This window comes from Typopeltis vanoorti, chromosome 14 (genome assembly GCF_054136105.1).
Source record: "Typopeltis vanoorti isolate ZY-2024b chromosome 14, IOZ_Tvanoo_1.0, whole genome shotgun sequence".
Taxonomy (NCBI): domain Eukaryota; kingdom Metazoa; phylum Arthropoda; class Arachnida; order Uropygi; family Thelyphonidae; genus Typopeltis; species Typopeltis vanoorti.
Genome location: NC_143562.1, coordinates 62,460,161 through 62,478,002, shown reverse-complemented (window position 1 = coordinate 62,478,002; position 17,842 = coordinate 62,460,161). Strand labels below are relative to the sequence as shown.

General features: G+C 35.2%; 2 protein-coding genes across 2 annotated transcripts in view; one reads left to right on the top strand and one right to left on the bottom strand.

Moving 5' to 3' along the window:
- The window catches only part of Sec31 (COPII coat complex component secretory 31), a 486,555-nt gene that overhangs the window by 358,869 nt on the left and 109,844 nt on the right, over positions 1–17,842 (bottom strand). The window lies entirely within an intron of this gene.
- Positions 11,701–17,842, top strand: part of LOC150099539 (UPAR/Ly6 domain-containing protein crok-like) — a 32,768-nt gene continuing 26,626 nt past the window's right edge. Inside the window, exon 1 of the mRNA XM_090403577.1 lies at positions 11,701–11,824. Within this exon, the coding sequence (XP_090259703.1) occupies positions 11,758–11,824 (67 nt within the window). The 5' untranslated portion in view covers positions 11,701–11,757. The remainder of the gene's footprint in view (positions 11,825–17,842) is intronic.

The window sequence follows — 17,842 nt, the reverse complement described above, 5'->3', positions numbered from 1 at the left end:
TCAACAGCAACTGGTCATATCAAATTGTCATATGCAATCTTTGGATTTGAAGAAATTCCGGTGCCTTCTGTGCTTGGTGAAAAATGGATAATTAACATATATTGTGTTTTAATGATTGAAATTTAGAAATCAAGAAAATTAAATGACCACTGCAAATCCGGGGAAAAAAAAAGAAAGAAAGAAAGAACCGCAAAGACGTTCTTAATAACATTTGTCATTTTTAAGGAAGGGAAGAAGTTAATACCAATTGCAACTGTCGAATTCTATCGATTACTATCTTTAGCACATTAAATGTTGACATGATACAGTATGGAAAGCTGTTGAATGAGTTGGAGGATATGGAATTGGATTATAAACTATTAGCTTGGATAAAAGGATAGCTGACTGACATATCAAAAGTGATATATATGAGAGATGTGAGTCTGCAAGATTTAAGGTGATCAGTGGTGTATCCTAGGGATCAGTCCTTGGTCCATTGTTATTCAATCTTTAATGATACTGGGAAGAATTTGACAGGAAACGTACACTTACTTGCTGCTGATGATGATGATGCAAAGATAGGCACGGCAACCAGAATGCGTGACCTGTAGAGTGATTTGCATAAGATGGAACTGTGCATTCTGGTATGTTCAGATATCCAATGGCGTATTACGAGAGTTGTTCGATAAGTCCGTGCAAAAATGAAGAAAACAGAATTTTTTTGGGACAAACATTTTTTATTTTTCAACATAGTCTTCTTTGAGGTCTATACACTTAGCCCAACGATGTTCGAGTTTTTTCATCCCCCCCCCCTCCATATAGTATGATTTGTCCAATTCTTCAAAATAGGCAGTTGTTTCGCAATCACCTCATCGTTTGATGAAAATCTCTTTCCTGCCAGGCATTTTACCATGTTTGGAAACAGACAGTGGTCCTAAGGAACCAAATCTGGAGAATGGGGGGGGGGGGGTGCGAAAGGACTTCGTAGCGTAAATCAAACAATTTTGCGGTCACAATTGCAGAAGAGTTTAGATCCAGTGTGAGCAAACGCGGCACGCATCTTGCAGGATAGTTTTCTCATATGTAAATGTTCATGTAAAATATTGTCTATGCGGTCATTTGAGATGCCCACAGCCTTAGCAATTTCACGCACCTTCACTTTTCTATCATCCATCAACAATATCATGGATTTTTTCAATAATTTCAGGAGTAGTGACTTCAAGAGGGCGTCCAGAACGTTCAGCGTCACTTGTGCTTATATGGCCACTTCGAAAGTTACTAAACCACTTACAAGCCGTTCTAATTGAAGGTGCAGACTCACCTTCGATCAGACTCATCGAAGATGCAGAAACCAAAGCTAAGTTTATCAAGCTTAGCTTTGGTTTCCTGAGCCGTTTTGCCTTTCAAAAAGTAATGTTTAATCACTACACGAAATTCTTTCTCATCCATTTTTCACAAATCACGTTACTTGATCGATTCAAATGAACGCCAAACACAGAGTAATAGATCTATCTGACTAAAAATAACCTCGATACGTACTGGTGGCGCCATCTCTTACACTTTTCACGGACTTATCGAACAGCCCTTGTATATTGGGTGGGTTATGCTAGAAGAAACTGAGCAGAGTGAGGATTTTGAAGTTTTAGTATATATGAAGTTTAAGTTCAGGAGACATATTGCAAATATTACGAATATAACTCAGAGAATAACATTAATGCTGAAACAAACATTGACATATAAGGATAAGGAAATCATTTTTGACTCTTTACCAGGTTTAATACAACCTCATAGAGTAGATCTGTGCACAGATCTAGTTTCCTGGTTTTCGAGGTGATGCATATACAGTGGAGAGTGTAAAGAACGATATCGGGACTACGGATATAGATTATGAGTACAGATTGATTCGTGGATTGTAGACACTCGCAAACAGGAAAAAGAGTAATGATACGATAGATACCATTTTTTCTACACATTTCTGAAAGGGTCATGTAGGATACTAGTAGAGAAAATTTTAATTTTATAGAGGGTGGGGAAAGAACGAGAGGACATTTGTGGAAGTTGAGAATGGAGTGAGAGCTAGATTTTTCTCTCATAGAGTGGTGCGTGATTGGAATGGCTTCTTTTGGAAGTGGTGAGTGCAGGTAGTGTAACAGTTGGTGTGAGTGATATGTAGCCTCCCTCGAGAATTCTCTGACTTTCTGAAGGTTTCTTATAATAATAAGAAGAAAAAGAAGACAAGAACAATAATAAAAACGAATCGTACTGCTCAGATTTAGCATCCGCTTTTTAGCTGTATACCTACATTTAGTTTCTTTACATATTTCTATACCAATAAAGATTACATCGCGTGCAACTCCTGGCATTTCACAAGTTTGCGGATTTATTTAATATTTCATTAAGATTTGATTTGTTCAGGTAGTTCAAGAACTACCTGAGCCCTATAATCAGTGCTACAGTAGATAGATAACAGAAATATGGACATCGTAGCTAGTGGTGGAAAAGTAAATTTGAGAAAAAAAAAAAGGAATTAATAATAGAACTGATAAAAATGAATTATTTACTGTTGCAAACAAAGCATGAATAAATATTCAATTGAAATTTCCAAAGTAAAAAGTCTATAAGGTATAAGTTAGTATGGTGTTTTTATCATAACCACGTTTATGATCAGGTTGTGGTTGTTCTGAAATTACGGGCAAAACTAAGGCTGCAAGGTTGGTGTTATATGGGACAATTGTGTGAGTGTTCTTCTGGCCGGTTTGCCTTTTTACGGATGAAAAACCCGACTTTTCCATTCTGCAAAACGGAATCAAAGACCATCGTTAATACCGACTGAACTACAGATGCTCTGGTTATGATTAGTGAGTGATAAGACGATCGAGTACATAGAATCATTCCTTTCTTTCCAGATTTAGAAAATCAGTAGCTGATTGTATTGTTTGAACTTGCTGCACGTGAAAAACTGCACGCACTACCTGTTTCAACAAATGAGTTTTCACGGCATTTCGTCACAGATCCCTTTCGAAAAAAATAATTTGAGAAAGAATTTGAATTTGCTTGTGTTTAGCAAATGTATAGGGAAATGTAAGTAGTCTGAGATTGTGGTGCAGAATTCGAAGTTGGCTCGGAGCTGTTACCGCATATTGTTTTCTGGTAGCAGCTAGGTGAAGTAAGTAGATACGCATTATACCGTTAGATTCACTGAATTTCCATTGGCTTATTTATATGACCCACTTAAATATAAGTAGCTGATTAATTAAACTTGGACAGTAGATGTTAATTAAGGAAGTATGCGGAATTCTAGAAAAAGTCACGCATGTATTATTTATTTATTTATTTTTGAGCTATGTCATTATTGCATAATCTGGTTGTTTGGTATAAAGCACACATTTGTTTGTTTTCTTTTTCTTACAACTCAAACTGAAAAATTTCAATAATCTGAATCCGATAAATCTTTTCTTATCATTACGAGAAAGCTTCACTCTAGTACAGTTCTGCCGATAACCCAATGCTATTCTAATAATTTAGTATCAATACCTATCTAGACAATGTACCACTGGATAATCGATAAGGCTGCCATACTTTAACAAGTTCTTGTTCAAGTATGGACACTACAGTGGTCTTTGAAATGACATTTCAGGCTTTCACTAAGTTAGTGAAATTTCTAATCAATGATTCTTAAATACCGGCACAATTGTAAGATCAAGTTGGTAAGGTTGGCGAAGTCAGTAAGCCGAAAGTCACTAAAATCAGACATAAAAAGTCAGTAATATGCACAATGTACAAATTATGTTTTTTATATCATTTGGATAATTGCCGGTCTCAGTGACCTTTTCGGGGAAAAGGTGTTTAATAACAAGTTCACTTCACAACAGTGAATAGAAAATGCCATCAGTACGGGTGTGTATTAATTAAGATGCTACTCTAGTCACTGGACTAGTTATGTTCAGCCAAAAATAGACATAAAAGCTGTTCACTTGCTCTACTGATTCCATTGCATATATGAAGTGAACTGGTTACTAAACAGCTTTTCTCTGAAGTCAGAATCACTGAGATCAGCTAAGATACTCAGATAATGTCAAAATCCTTCATTGCCAGATAATGGAGTTTTTTTTTTTTTTTTTTACAAGTATGTTTTGTAAGATATTCTTATTTAGATATTTTTTATGAAATTGTAATCACAGGAATACTTCATCTCATGGAACTGAATAATTCCCTTTTGTATTTTATTTTATTCATTTTTTTTTTCCCAAACTACACTGCAAATGCCAGCTTGGTTGGCTGAGTGGTTAGCGTATCCGCTCTCCAGCCAAACGGCTGCGGGTTCGAATCACGCCGTGGGCATGAATGTTTGTGATTCTTTGTGGAAATACTAGTGGTGATGGTGGTCGGTAGATCGCATTGGTGTAGTTACGGTTAGTTGTAGTTGGTGGATTGAGTGGTGGAGACAGAGACTTGTAGAGTAAATGCCCTCCCCCGATGAGTCTTTGCTTTGGATTCCCTGGAGGTGTCACATAATAATAAATCCAACTGAATTAGTTAAACCACAGTATAAAAGCAACAGTTCTGCTTTTGCTTATAAGTTTCTCTCTTTTTTTTAAATCCATTTGAAATTAATTTTCAGAAATTTCTTTTTTTTAAATCCATTTTAAATTAATTTTCAGAAATTTCTCTCTCTCTCTCTCTCTCTCTCTCTCTCTCGACATCTGCGAAAGCGGAGAGTGACAGCTTTGGTTCAGTTCAACTGAAATTCCTGCTGAAGCGACCAAGGCCATGAGGCCAGCGTATTAGGTCTGTTAGTTATGTATATTCAGAGCCTCCGTGGCTCAGTCAGTATAGACCAGTGATGGCGAACCTATGACACGCGTGTGAGCACTGACACACTTGAAGGTTTCAGGTGACACACCTTGGATGTTGAAAGATATTGGTATTCTGATGAAAAAACTGCGATAAATCGTGTAAGATCGCTCTCAGTTAAGGCAAAAGTAGGTTTCGGTTCATTGAAAGAAATATATTTTGTAGTTAGCCTATTCCTATTTTATTTTGTAGTTAGCTTATTTCTATTTTATTTTGACTAGCCTATAAACAACGAGCGTTTTAAGTTTGTTTTCTTTCTTAATCATTATAATTTCTGCATAGTCATATGATATTATAAAAACTTATAAAAACTTATTATTAATATTATATGATACAAACTTATTGAATACGTGCTTTATATATTATAAACTTAAAGTTTTCATTTGACTTCTGTGTGAAATTCGTTCATGCATGCATTCCAAGTCTCTTGACTGAGTAATACAAGTTTTTGTTAAAGTGGTTTTAAATATAAACATATTAAAAACCACTTTAACAGAAAATATAATTCGCAGCATTAAATATTGAATTTATCTGAGTAAATAATGAAAACATTTTTATAGTTGCAATAAATTCAGTAAATTTTGTTAAATAATGCAAATATTAACAACTTACGATGACGTCGCAACAAAACCTACTAAATAGCTGCTATTTAGCAGCATGATAGAGAGTAAAACGCAACAAGGTTGCTACGAACGTACCGGTAATAAATCTGGCAACCCTGCTGAAAGAAGTAGTGGTAGTCTTGCATGGTCTGCCACTTAAGTAATTTGAGTTGCTGGTGTATAATTCATTTCCAGTAATTGTTATTTCTTATTAATTATTACTGTTTGATTACCGCTGTATATAATTGTGCTCCTTTTTAATTTGTGAACCCTTTTACAATGACAGCTAGCACTAATAAAAAACTAAAATTATCACAGAAAGGAAGTGGAAGAAATTTCCAAGATGCCTGGACTGAACAATATGGTGTTATTGATAGAGGCGATAAAGTTCTCTGTAAATTGTGTGGTGAGCTATCTGGGAGTAGAACTTGGAATGCAAGAAGACATTTTGAAACTAAGCACAAATGGCTCCTAGAAAAAACTTTTGAAGAACGCAAAGAATACATATCGCAACATCTAAAACTGGCAGAATCACAATCAGGAACTTTAATTAAATTTATTTCAGGACCTTCAAATTTAGTAGCCGCAAGTTACAGTATTTCACATACTATTGTTGAACATGAGAAACCACTTAGTGATGGTGATTATATTAAAGAAGCTTTCGTAAAGTGTGCACCATTTTTATTTGAGGACTTTCATAATAAGGAAGCTATTGTAAAGCGCATGAAAGAGTTACCATTAAGTAGGAATACTATTAAAGACAGAGTTCTATCAATGAATGGTATAGAAAATCAAATACAACAAGACATGAACTCATGCCATTGTTTTTCCATTTGTCTCAACGAAACTACAGATATTACGTCATCAGTTCGTTTGGCTATTATTGCAAGGTATGTTCACGGTGATTTTATGCACGAGGAATTGATAAAGTTAGAAAATTTACATCAAAACATGACATGCAACTGTGTTGTTCAAGTGTTCCGTGAGAAACAGATATATTTATCGAAAATATTTTCGATTACAACTGATGGCGTGCCTAATATGGTTGGCCGTAATGTTGGTTTTATCAAACAATTTACAGAATATGTTGGTCATCCCGGTTTGCTTCCATTGTATTATACATCAGAAGACACTGTGTGCGGAATTAGGCTTAAAGGGTTTGGATGATGTGATGAGAATTGTGACAAAGGTAACTAATTTTATTGCTGCCAGGGCTTTAAACAAACGAGAATTTAATTCACTTTTAAGCGAAGTTGAATCAGTGTACAATGATCTATTAATTTACAATAATATTCGATGGTTTGAGTGTCGTGGCCAAGTACTTGAACGGTTTGTTGAATGTTTAAATGAAATGAAATTATATTTAAATACGAAGGGCATGGAGCACAAATTTTCTCAGTTGAACGATTCTGCTTGGCTCAGTAAGCTGATGTTTTTCACAGATTTTTCATTGCACCTGAATGAACTTAATATACAATTGCAAGGTTTCGGAAAATCTGTCGATGTTATGTTTGGCACGATCAAGGCCTTTGAGAATAAACTCAAAATATCTCAATGTGATTTAGAAAGTAATAATTTCAAGTATTTTCCAAGAGTGAAAAATTGTTTTAATGAAACCAGCCGCAAAAATCGTGAACAACATATCCACCAATCTATCAAAGTTTTAAGTCAGTAACTAAGCAGTTTTCTTCTAGATTTGAGCAATTTCGAATGTTGGAACAAACATCCGATTCATAAAGTATCCTGATGAAACAGAATTCATGGATCTTAAATTAGATGGCTTTGAGTGGTTGGATTTAAAAGATCTAGAAATGCAACTAGCCGACTTCCAGTGCAATCCTATCTGGAAAAGAAAGTTTATTGCTCTTAGAAATGAATTAGAACAGTGGTCGCTAAAGGGGTCGATATCTACCCCCTGGAGTAGATATGACATTGTTAGGGGTCGATTCGGGCTAAGGGGTCGATTGGGGGTCGACAGAAAAATATAAGACATCATTGTATGGATAATATTTAATTTGGTTAACTTGGATTACCTCCATGACAAAAGACATGGAGGTAATGACAACGCAATTAAGAGTGAATCATGAGATCAGTACCTCCATCTTACAGGTCCATGAATAGGATCTGTAAGATGGAATAAGGTCATGAAAATAGTTACTGAGGCCAATCAAGTAGGCCAAAATGACATATTTACCAATAAACGGATGTTGGTGGTGGTTCCTGCCGGCCGGCGCAGTGGGAGCGAGATTGCAACACGTGCGTGGTTCTTATTTACTGATACTTACAAGTATTCGATCCCAGTCTCATTTTTGCGCATCGACATACAAGTGAGCGTTAATGAAAATTCTAAAATTCATCAACATACATATTATAATTCAATCGTTATTCATTCACGAACTAAACTTCTCTATGTTGAAGAGTTGAGCAGCGCTGGTAGTAATACCAGTAGTTTATTAATATCACTAGTAATACCAGTGATATTACTAGTGATAGTAATAGTAGTAGTAATAGTAATATAATAATATATACTATATTATACATACAATAAACACTGTAACTATAAAATAAACAATCTAAAATCTCACATAAGCGTCTTTTTTTGCTTGTCCTATTATAATTACGTAATAGTAAAATATAGGGGGTCGATAAAAAGTCAAGAAACGCTTGAAGGGGTCGACGAGCAAATGACTTTGGCGACCCCTGAATTAGAAGAACTTGAGCGGGAACATCTGCATGATACCTCGTGTAAAAATTTAGACTGTGAAATTCTAAGCGTATGGAATAGCCTTCCCGAAAACTTTCATGCTCTGAAAATCTTTTCTAAAGCTATTCTAAATATTTTGTCATCCACATACTCTTGTGAAACTATTTTCTTCCTTAAATAATATCAAATCGAAAGGGAGAAATAGGTTGAGCAATGATTTGAGCGTTGCCTGTGTAGCATTAAAATATACACACTATAGCCCTTCTATAAAACAACTTTCTACCAGTACTCAGCAACAGAAAAGTCATTAAATGTAATGAAAGTTTGTAATTTCAGTTTATTAAATTAATTGTATAATATGAATTCATAGATTTTATATCAATGCCTTATTAAATAAATAGCTTAATATGATATGTATAAGTCACCATGTATGATTATGTAGTTAAATTTATAATGCATGTATATAAAAGGCAAGTGGCACATCAACAACGTCAATATTTAAAAAAAAAAAAGATGACCCTGGGTAAAAAAGTTTGCCAATACTGGTATAGACGAAGCCCTTTGGTGGGAAAGACCTGGGTTCGATTCCCTTCAGTGACGTGAGGAACTTTTATCTGGCCTCTTTCAACGAAAGGTGAGTTAATTAGTTAGTTAAACCTCCCTACCTCTTCATACGGAGGTAGGGAGGTTTTTCGCCCGAAAACTTGGGTTTATCTTCCCCCAGAACAGGCAAACCGCTCCATGGACAGACGCATCTACAGACATAGCACACTTAGAGTCATAGCGGTAACCACCTTATCCTCATATTACAGTTGGGAAGTCCAAAGATACTTGGAAGGATATGGCGCTTAAGTGCCTGTTAAAGCCACTGATGATGATGATGACGATAATGATGAATTATGTACAGGGTGTTCGGGATAAATTTGACAGTTTCGTAAGGAAAAAAAAAATCTTCTTTGTATCTATTAAATTTAATGAATTGACAAAAAAACATTACAGGCAGAGTTAATTACAATACTATCAACAAGATTTACTCAAAATAACCACCATTAGCATCGATCACAGCTTCAATTCTGCTTCGGAACCTCGAACAAGCTGATGCTGTCTCCCTGGGAAGGGCCGCAAAAACTGTTTTAATTTTATCCATTAACTGGGCTTTTGTATTACTGGAAGTGCGATTGGTGTCTTTTTCAACTGCGCCCCATACAAAATAATCCATGGGGTTAAGGTCTGGGGAGTTTGGAGGCCAAACATTTGGACTGGTGAAGTCGTAGAAATTTTCAGACAACCATTTTTGACTTTTCCCAGAGGTGTGGCAAGGGGCCGAATCCTGCTGCCATACATACGGCCTACCATTGGCTACCCTTGTTATCCAGGGCTTGACTACAGTTAGCAACTCCACGAACAAAGCCCGAATTCCAATGCCAGGGTTCTTCAACACCTGTTCCTGCAGATTTGCGAGGAATTCTGCTGTACGAACGCAATCAGATCGTCTGCTAGGGATCTTTCTTCTTGCTACATCCTCGTAGTCACCATTGCAAGTCTCTAGTTCATGCCTGATTGTTTTTACTGTATTCAGGGAGCATTGGGCAGCAGTCGTAATATCCTTATTTTGATGGCGGGCACGAATCATCATGATACAAGTTATTCTCTTCCATGATTCAGGTGGGTTCCAGCTATCCATCCTTTCTGACATCTTGTATATGAATGAAGAAGGGTCCAAACTTTTAAATGAAGAGAAGTGTGTGTTAATACATGTAACTTACGGAAAAATATAATTAATTATAAATATGTCAAATTTATCCCGAACACCCTGTATATTCTAGGGTTGATACCATCTTCGTTTATCCGGGATAGTATTGTTTGGGTGGGAAATACGGCTGAAACAAATCTATTTATATATCCTTATAGATTATGAAGTTCCTTTCCAGGTAAATGAAGCAGCAGATGAGTAGGTAAACAAACAGATTTTAATTTATATAGAAAAATAAATAAAAAATGGACAAAACCATATAGGCCACTTAAGGAAATGTTCATGTTTGAAATGTAATAAAATATTCTGATTTGCACGAAAACAAACCTGCAATGCATATTTGCAATCCTCATCATTTATATCATTTTCACAATAATAATAATAATGTGCCATTGTCGTATGGCAAGAGAATGAATCACTATGAATTGGTCTAATTACTATTACCTTGATCAAGTCAGTATATTATAAAATATTTCAATCTCTTTAGGTTTGGCGAGTGCCAGTGAGAAGTCCAATTTACACAGTACAACCAAGAAGAAAATGGTGAAATCTCTGTTTTGTTTTAAATATAATCAAGGAATTTTCAAAAAAAAATTTTTTTCTCGAACGTTAATATGATAAGTGTTATTAGAGCTGATTTTGTAATATCTATTTTTTTTTTTTTTTAATCAAGTCTCGCATGAAAAAAATTACACAGATAATGTCTGGAAATTTCCAGGAGGAAATATACACGAAGAAGTTTTATAATGGTTGTTTTAAAATGGAGGTGAGTTAGCTGGTCTTAAACGGAGATGGAAAATTTTTATCTTCTGGAAATTCAGTTTTTTTCATCACGGTAAGAATAACGCAGGCAAATAACTGACATAATAAATATAACACACTGGTGTCATATTCGTAGATTGCTTCAGCTACAATTCAAAATAACAGAATCCAACATTCGTTTCTATTTATCCGTTAGAATCTCCCCCCCCCGCCCCCATTAAATCAGAATCATTGGGTTATCAGAGTTGTTTGTCTACTTCATGATCGAGTAGAATCCAGATCTAACTAACCAAGAGAAAAAAATTAAAGTCTACGCGAATCCAAGACAGAATGCAAAGCGAGCACTATTTCTCCCTTACCTCGAGATTCGGTGAGTGCATATTTTTGTGTAAACACAGGTCAAGAAATCTGGTTTAAGGAGAAATAACCCATTCTCCCCCCCCCCCCTTCCACAATGCCGATAAGCTAAATCTAAGTTTAGCTTATCGGCATTGTGTTCTTTAACTGCATACTTTTAAGTTTTCTAAAAGAATTATCTAACATTCAATAAATCAAGTTTTCCGGAGAAAAGGCTATAGGTGTTTTGACCACTCAGGAGAGGGAAGAAGTAGAGAATTTCTACAGCTTAACGTCAAAGTTAACCTCGTATCCCTTAAGGGCTCGCAACTTATCTGCAACTGAGAATCTTAGTGTACTCCCACAGGAATTCAAACCTAGACTGGAACTTAGAAAACAAATATTCTCCTACTGACAGAGTTCTCAGTAAATTTTAGAGTGCTAAGAGTTGTTTTCAAACTAGTACAATTAAATATTAATACATCCGTTCGATGTAATTCGTTGCCCTTGACAACAACTATTGTAGTTCGTACAATATCATTCGCGTGATGCTTCTGCCATCGTAGAACCGGTTTTTCGTTATTTGAATGCATCACTAAAACAAAACTTCCTGTTTGATTCAACTTCAAATAGCCGCGTGACGCCAGACCGATTTCATTGGTTGACAATAGAAGTCACGTGCAGGCGCAAGAACGCAAGCAACCTCCATGGCTACCTGTTTACTGTGAGTGTGGCTTCGTTGAGATGTTAGCCACTTGAACGTTACAATGACGCCTTGCTTATTGTCTTCATTCACGGTGGTTTGTTTCTGTCTAGTTTTTCTTATTCAATCAGGTAAGTTTTACTATCGACTGTTTTTATTGTTGTTTAAAACGGGATGACTGATTCACGTGAAACGATGATAACACACAAACAAAGCTACAAAATGTATCGCTTTCCGATATGAGCAGGTTACTCGATTTGTGACTCAGGTGTGTCACCGACCAAAGTGGCCCAGCATGCTGTGGTTAAGCCTAATGATCGACTGTAGTGAAACGAAAACTAAATTATTTTGTAATTGACGTTAAAAGTAAGGCAAATTATTATATATGTGTGTTTTAAAAGGAAAGTAAAGACGAAATAATAATAATAAAAAAGCAAATAACACTTCGGGGCGTGGCGTCATACTTTTCGTAAACATTCAGGTAAGGCGAACGTGTACCGCTTCTTCTTCTGGTACGATAGGTCGCCGTTAGGGGTTGTTCAGGTGTACAATTAACTACAATTGACTGCAAAAACGAAGGGAATTTGATAACGGTCTCCGATTCTGCCACTTCATGATGACTTGCGTCTATCGAGGCGAACTTGGGTGACATTAAAATAAATAACTCTTATATTAATAGCGCTGACGCTAAAATAAATAATAAACAAACATAAAAGATATTACTAATTGAATGTTCTGTCACTGCTTATATGCCAAGGATATGTAATTGTTCAACGGCGTTTCCTCAACATGCCTGAAGGGATTTTGGTGTCGCAGTTCAGTAAATAACAATGTCATTCCCCACTCACTCTTGTACTTTAAAATACACGCAAACCTTGAATTAAAAAATTACGTTTCGTATCAAGTTCAATGTAGATTTTTTTTATATATTTATGGAACGTATCGGATTGCGTTCCATTAACATAAAAAATACAGTTTATGGTTGAATATTTTTAGTGATCGATCGTTATATTATTATTTATGTATTTCGATTAATTACAATCCAGTGAGTCTCTTTTAACATTTGGTTTAATATCTTGAGCTGAAAGGAGCTTGTGACATTGACATATATCTGATTTAAACAGTTAAGAATCTGATTTTAATGGTACATCAATATTTCTTTTATTTACAGATATCTTATTGTTCGATAGCTTATTCCCATGACATTTGTGAGATGTCATCCAATCCCTTTTCCAGATTGCTTTTTTCTTAACTGCTTCAAATACCCCGGATGCTCTATAATAGAGTTTCTCAAACTTTTTCTACGACTGAACACTTCAAAATCCTGAAATTTTCACGGAACACCTTGATTATTTTGTAATGTAGTAATTAATAATTAAATTAGTAATTTAACTGGTTTTTATCATTAATTAATAATTGATAATTAATTAAACATCTATTAAACCATCATTAAATTAATTTGTGCTGATTTTCATTGACATATCCCATTCTGATCACTAAACATTTTTAATATTATAAGTACTTACGAGTGAATGGAGACTTTTTCTCCTGTATACTGGTAGTTTTCCCCTCCTTTGTACATCCTGGAGATCTTTGTAGGCTTGAGGTGGATGGATGACTCACTATCGATTCCGTCACAAACACCTTCAATAAGAGATTTCTTAATACCAAAATTAAACAAAGTGCCTTGTCTCTTATTCATATTAGAATTTAAATCTGTATTCCTAGTACTTTTAAAAAAATCACGGCACTCTGGTTTCAGAACAAGCACTTACACACTGCAATACGAACTTGCGAAGAAAGTATTCAGTATTACTAGATTTGAGAACCGGATACAGACTACCTTGATCTTCAATTTCAGTGAAAAATTTTCTTTATACTTCCTTGCTGATTGGTCACTGACATTTGCAACACAGATGTTATTTCGTTGTTTTGAGAACACGCCGCCCATTGTTGTAATCGGCTTGCAGGCAATTTTTATGATCGATCATAAACGGTGGTGTTCTCTTTCCCGATTGTTGAAAGATTTCGATGTGTGAAAATTAACGATAATTCATGAATATTTCTATATTTAAAAATATGCCGCTTAGTCACTGATATTTGCTACACAGATGTCATTTTCTTCAGTTTTGAGAACAGAGGATATGCCATCAATTGTTATAATCCGATACACAGATGTTATTAGGCGTTCTGGGTTCTGAGCTTTCGACATATTCACGAATATTATTCTCCTCAGAATATTTCTACTATAAAATATTTATTCATGAAAAATGCTTAGAAAACTAAAATGACAAATTCCAGAACTTCTCGCGGAACATCTATCCACCTTCCGCGGAACACTAGTGTTCCTTGGAACAGAGTTTGAGAAACCCTGCTCTATAACATATATAAAAGAAGTTGACATTATATGATCAATTATCCTTTCAAACCTAACAAAGTTCAAAGGCATAGGAGAATAAGAGTATAATGAGAAATTCCAGAACTTCTTGCGGAACACTAGTGTTCCTTGGAACAGAGTTTGAGAAACCCTGCTCTATAACATATATAAAAGAAGCTGACATTATATGATCAATTATCCTTTCAAACCTAACAAAGTTCAAAGGCATAGGAGAATAAGAGTATAATGAAGTTCTGGAAAGATCTTCTCTACTGTATGGAAGTACAATATGGAACACAGAAATCACAAAACGAAACTAGAGAAATGAAATTCTTACACAAAACAGTATGTTATACAGGGTGTTCGGGATAAATTTGACAGTTTCGTAAGGAAAAAGAAAATCTTCTTTGTATCTATTAAATTTAATGAATTGACAAAAAAACATTACAGGCAGAGTTAATTACAATACTATCAACAAAATTTACTCAAAATAACCACCATTAGCATCGATCACAGCTTCAATTCTGCTTCGGAACCTCGAACAAGCTGATGCTGTCTCCCTGGGAAGGGCCGCAAAAACTGTTTTAATTTTATCCATTAACTGGGCTTTTGTATTACTGGAAGTGCGATTGGTGTCTTTTTCAACTGCGCCCCATACAAAATAATCCATGGGGTTAAGGTCTGGGGAGTTTGGAGGCCAAACATTTGGACTGGTGAAGTCGTAGAAATTTTCAGACAACCATTTTTGACTTTTCCCAGAGGTGTGGCAAGGGGCCGAATCCTGCTGCCATACATACGGCCTACCATTGGCTACCCTTGTTATCCAGGGCTTGACTACAGTTAGCAACTCCACGAACAAAGCCCGAATTCCAATGCCAGGGTTCTTCAACACCTGTTCCTGCAGATTTGCGAGGAATTCTGCTGTACGAACGCAATCAGATCGTCTGCTAGGGATCTTTCTTCTTGCTACATCCTCGTAGTCACCATTGCAAGTCTCTAGTTCATGCCTGATTGTTTTTACTGTATTCAGGGAGCATTGGGCAGCAGTCGTAATATCCTTATTTTGATGGCGGGCACGAATCATCATGATACAAGTTATTCTCTTCCATGATTCAGGTGGGTTCCAGCTATCCATCCTTTCTGACATCTTGTATATGAATGAAGAAGGGTCCAAACTTTTAAATGAAGAGAAGTGTGTGTGTTAATACATGTAACTTACGGAAAAATATAATTAATTATAAATATGTCAAATTTATCCCGAACACCCTGTATACTCTGGGAATGTTAGAAATATATATATATATATATATATATATATATATATATATATATATATATATATATATATATATATATATATAATCACAGAAATATATAAAAACTAAAAATATACTCAATAACAATAAAATATACAAATATGAAAAGAAATGGATTGGACATATCGAAAGAATGGACATTTCGAAATTACCCGAAAAGATACTCCGATACATAAGTGAAGGACGAGAAAGGAAAATATCGAATGCGACCGGAAAATGTCAGTTTCTGAAAGGATGATGATCCTTATTCCTATAGAGTCCGGTTTCCTCCAGATCAAGATACAACATTTTCGCAATTTTTTTTTTTTTTTCTGTATAATGTGACTAAATCACATTTTTTAGTTTTTCATGATTTCTTTTTTTTTTTTCTTTTTTTGAGCTCCCTGGCATTCCTTCGTAACGAAGAACACAAATATCAATATATTTTGCTATAGGAAAATTTTCTTCCTTCTTTCGCGAGGGAAAGCTAGAGAATCCTCAAAAGAGATTTGCACCATTACAAAAAGCTCCGAACTAAGTGAAAAATATATTGAAAATGTTTCCATTGAATAGAATGAAATATGAAGTTTATTACCATTGTATGAATCATAGAATCAGCTAGTGTACTGTTCATTTTACTTCGTAACCCATGTTACTCCAAACTTTCCTATCTCTTCCTGGACTGCTTCACTAGCTTTATCTCTCCATCTCCCTTCGTTATTTCATCGTAAATACCTTCCTCTAATCTCCTCTTCCGTGGTAATGAATCATAGAATCAGCTAGTGTACTATTCATTTTACTTCGTAACCCATGTTACTCCAAACTTTCCTATCTCTTCCTGGACTGCTTCACTAGCTTTATCTCTCCATCTCCCTTCGTTATTTCATCGTAAATACCTTCCTCTAATCTCCTCTTCCGTGGTAGTCTTTGTTCCCAAAATATTAATCCTTAAGCTTACTTTTTGCTTTTCTAGGTGTTAAAAATCTCTTACATAACAGTTCTTTTATTGTTGCTGTCGCGATGATGAGATCAGCTGTAGACAGCAATTCCCAGAGTGTTTTATCATTCTTTTTTTTTTAATTTTTTTCAGCAAGCGAATCAATCATGATAATGAGTAAAAATGGACTCGTTCCTAATCCCTGATGGTCTAGCATCGATATCAAAGTGACATTTATTATAATCTAGGTCTTAGTGCTAGTGATGCTCATATTAACCTCCTTTCATCTTTTGTTCTTGTTTCTCTGGCGCGTGTGTCCACTTAACGCTACATGATATAATTATAATAAACGTGTCTTATCGAATGCTTACTTTTAAAATGAAGTACTTCATTTTAAAATTTTAAAATGAAGATACTGCTTAGTTTTAAAGGCCGGAAAATACACCTTTTAAAGGTAACTTTTTTTGTGTGCGCGAAATGCGGCTGCTATTAATAATAATCCATGGTACTAACAGACCCCATAAGGCCCACGATCTACCCAAATTGTTATTTGTAAAATTTTAGGATAAGGTGGTTAGTTTTATGCCCGTGTATATATTCTTATGTGTAAACTGCATGTTTTTTCCTGTCCGGTGTGCCTGGTTATGAAATACCTGAGAGTTTCTGGAAAAACAGGCAGTAGCTTTCAGTGTATTCATTCCAAAGCATCATTAAAGGAATGTGAATAACAAATATTAATATTTGTTCAATCTAAAACATATTCTATGTATTCATTGTGCTACATTACGTACTGGAACTATACTTCAATTGAATAGAAGGCTATGAATAATATTTAGGCCTCCCTCCATATACAGTCAGCAGCTCGACAAACAAAACTGATTAGTTGTAAATCAAAGCAGCAGCAGCAACAACAAAAAGAACAAACAAAAAAACTTGCATTCTTTTAGTCTCAGAAGGTTGTCACATGATCAGTATGCAGTATGCCAAATTCAGATAGTATACTAGAAATCAATGGCGACATTCATTGTTACAATAGTGGAAGCCAGAAAACACATATAATTAATGAATTAAGTGAATTCTTTTCAGAAGGGCCATATATATTTTTTTTTCTTTTTAATTTGTATACTACTATTTCGCTGTATTACACAGTGGAATCTCAATATAGCAAACTCATTGAGGCCACAAGAATAGTTTATTAGTGTGGAATTTATTTTAGCAGATTTTTGAGCAATTTATTATAGTGAATGAGTTTGTTATTACAATGTGAGAGTCGATTGGGATACAAATTAAATTTCTCTTTTAGATTAACGTATTTGTGGTTGAGCTTAATTATGTTGTAGAGTTTGAAGATGTTCTGCTCTAAAATGATCTATTTGTTTCTTCAAATGATAATTACAAATTGTATGTTAAACAGGTTTTAACATACATTAATATTATTAATAACCAAAATAGCTGGATTTGCATTTTTTTACCCGGTCGATGGAATGCACGTTCCCCCTCTCTCTCTCTCTCTCTCTCTCTCTCTCTCTCTCTCTCTCTC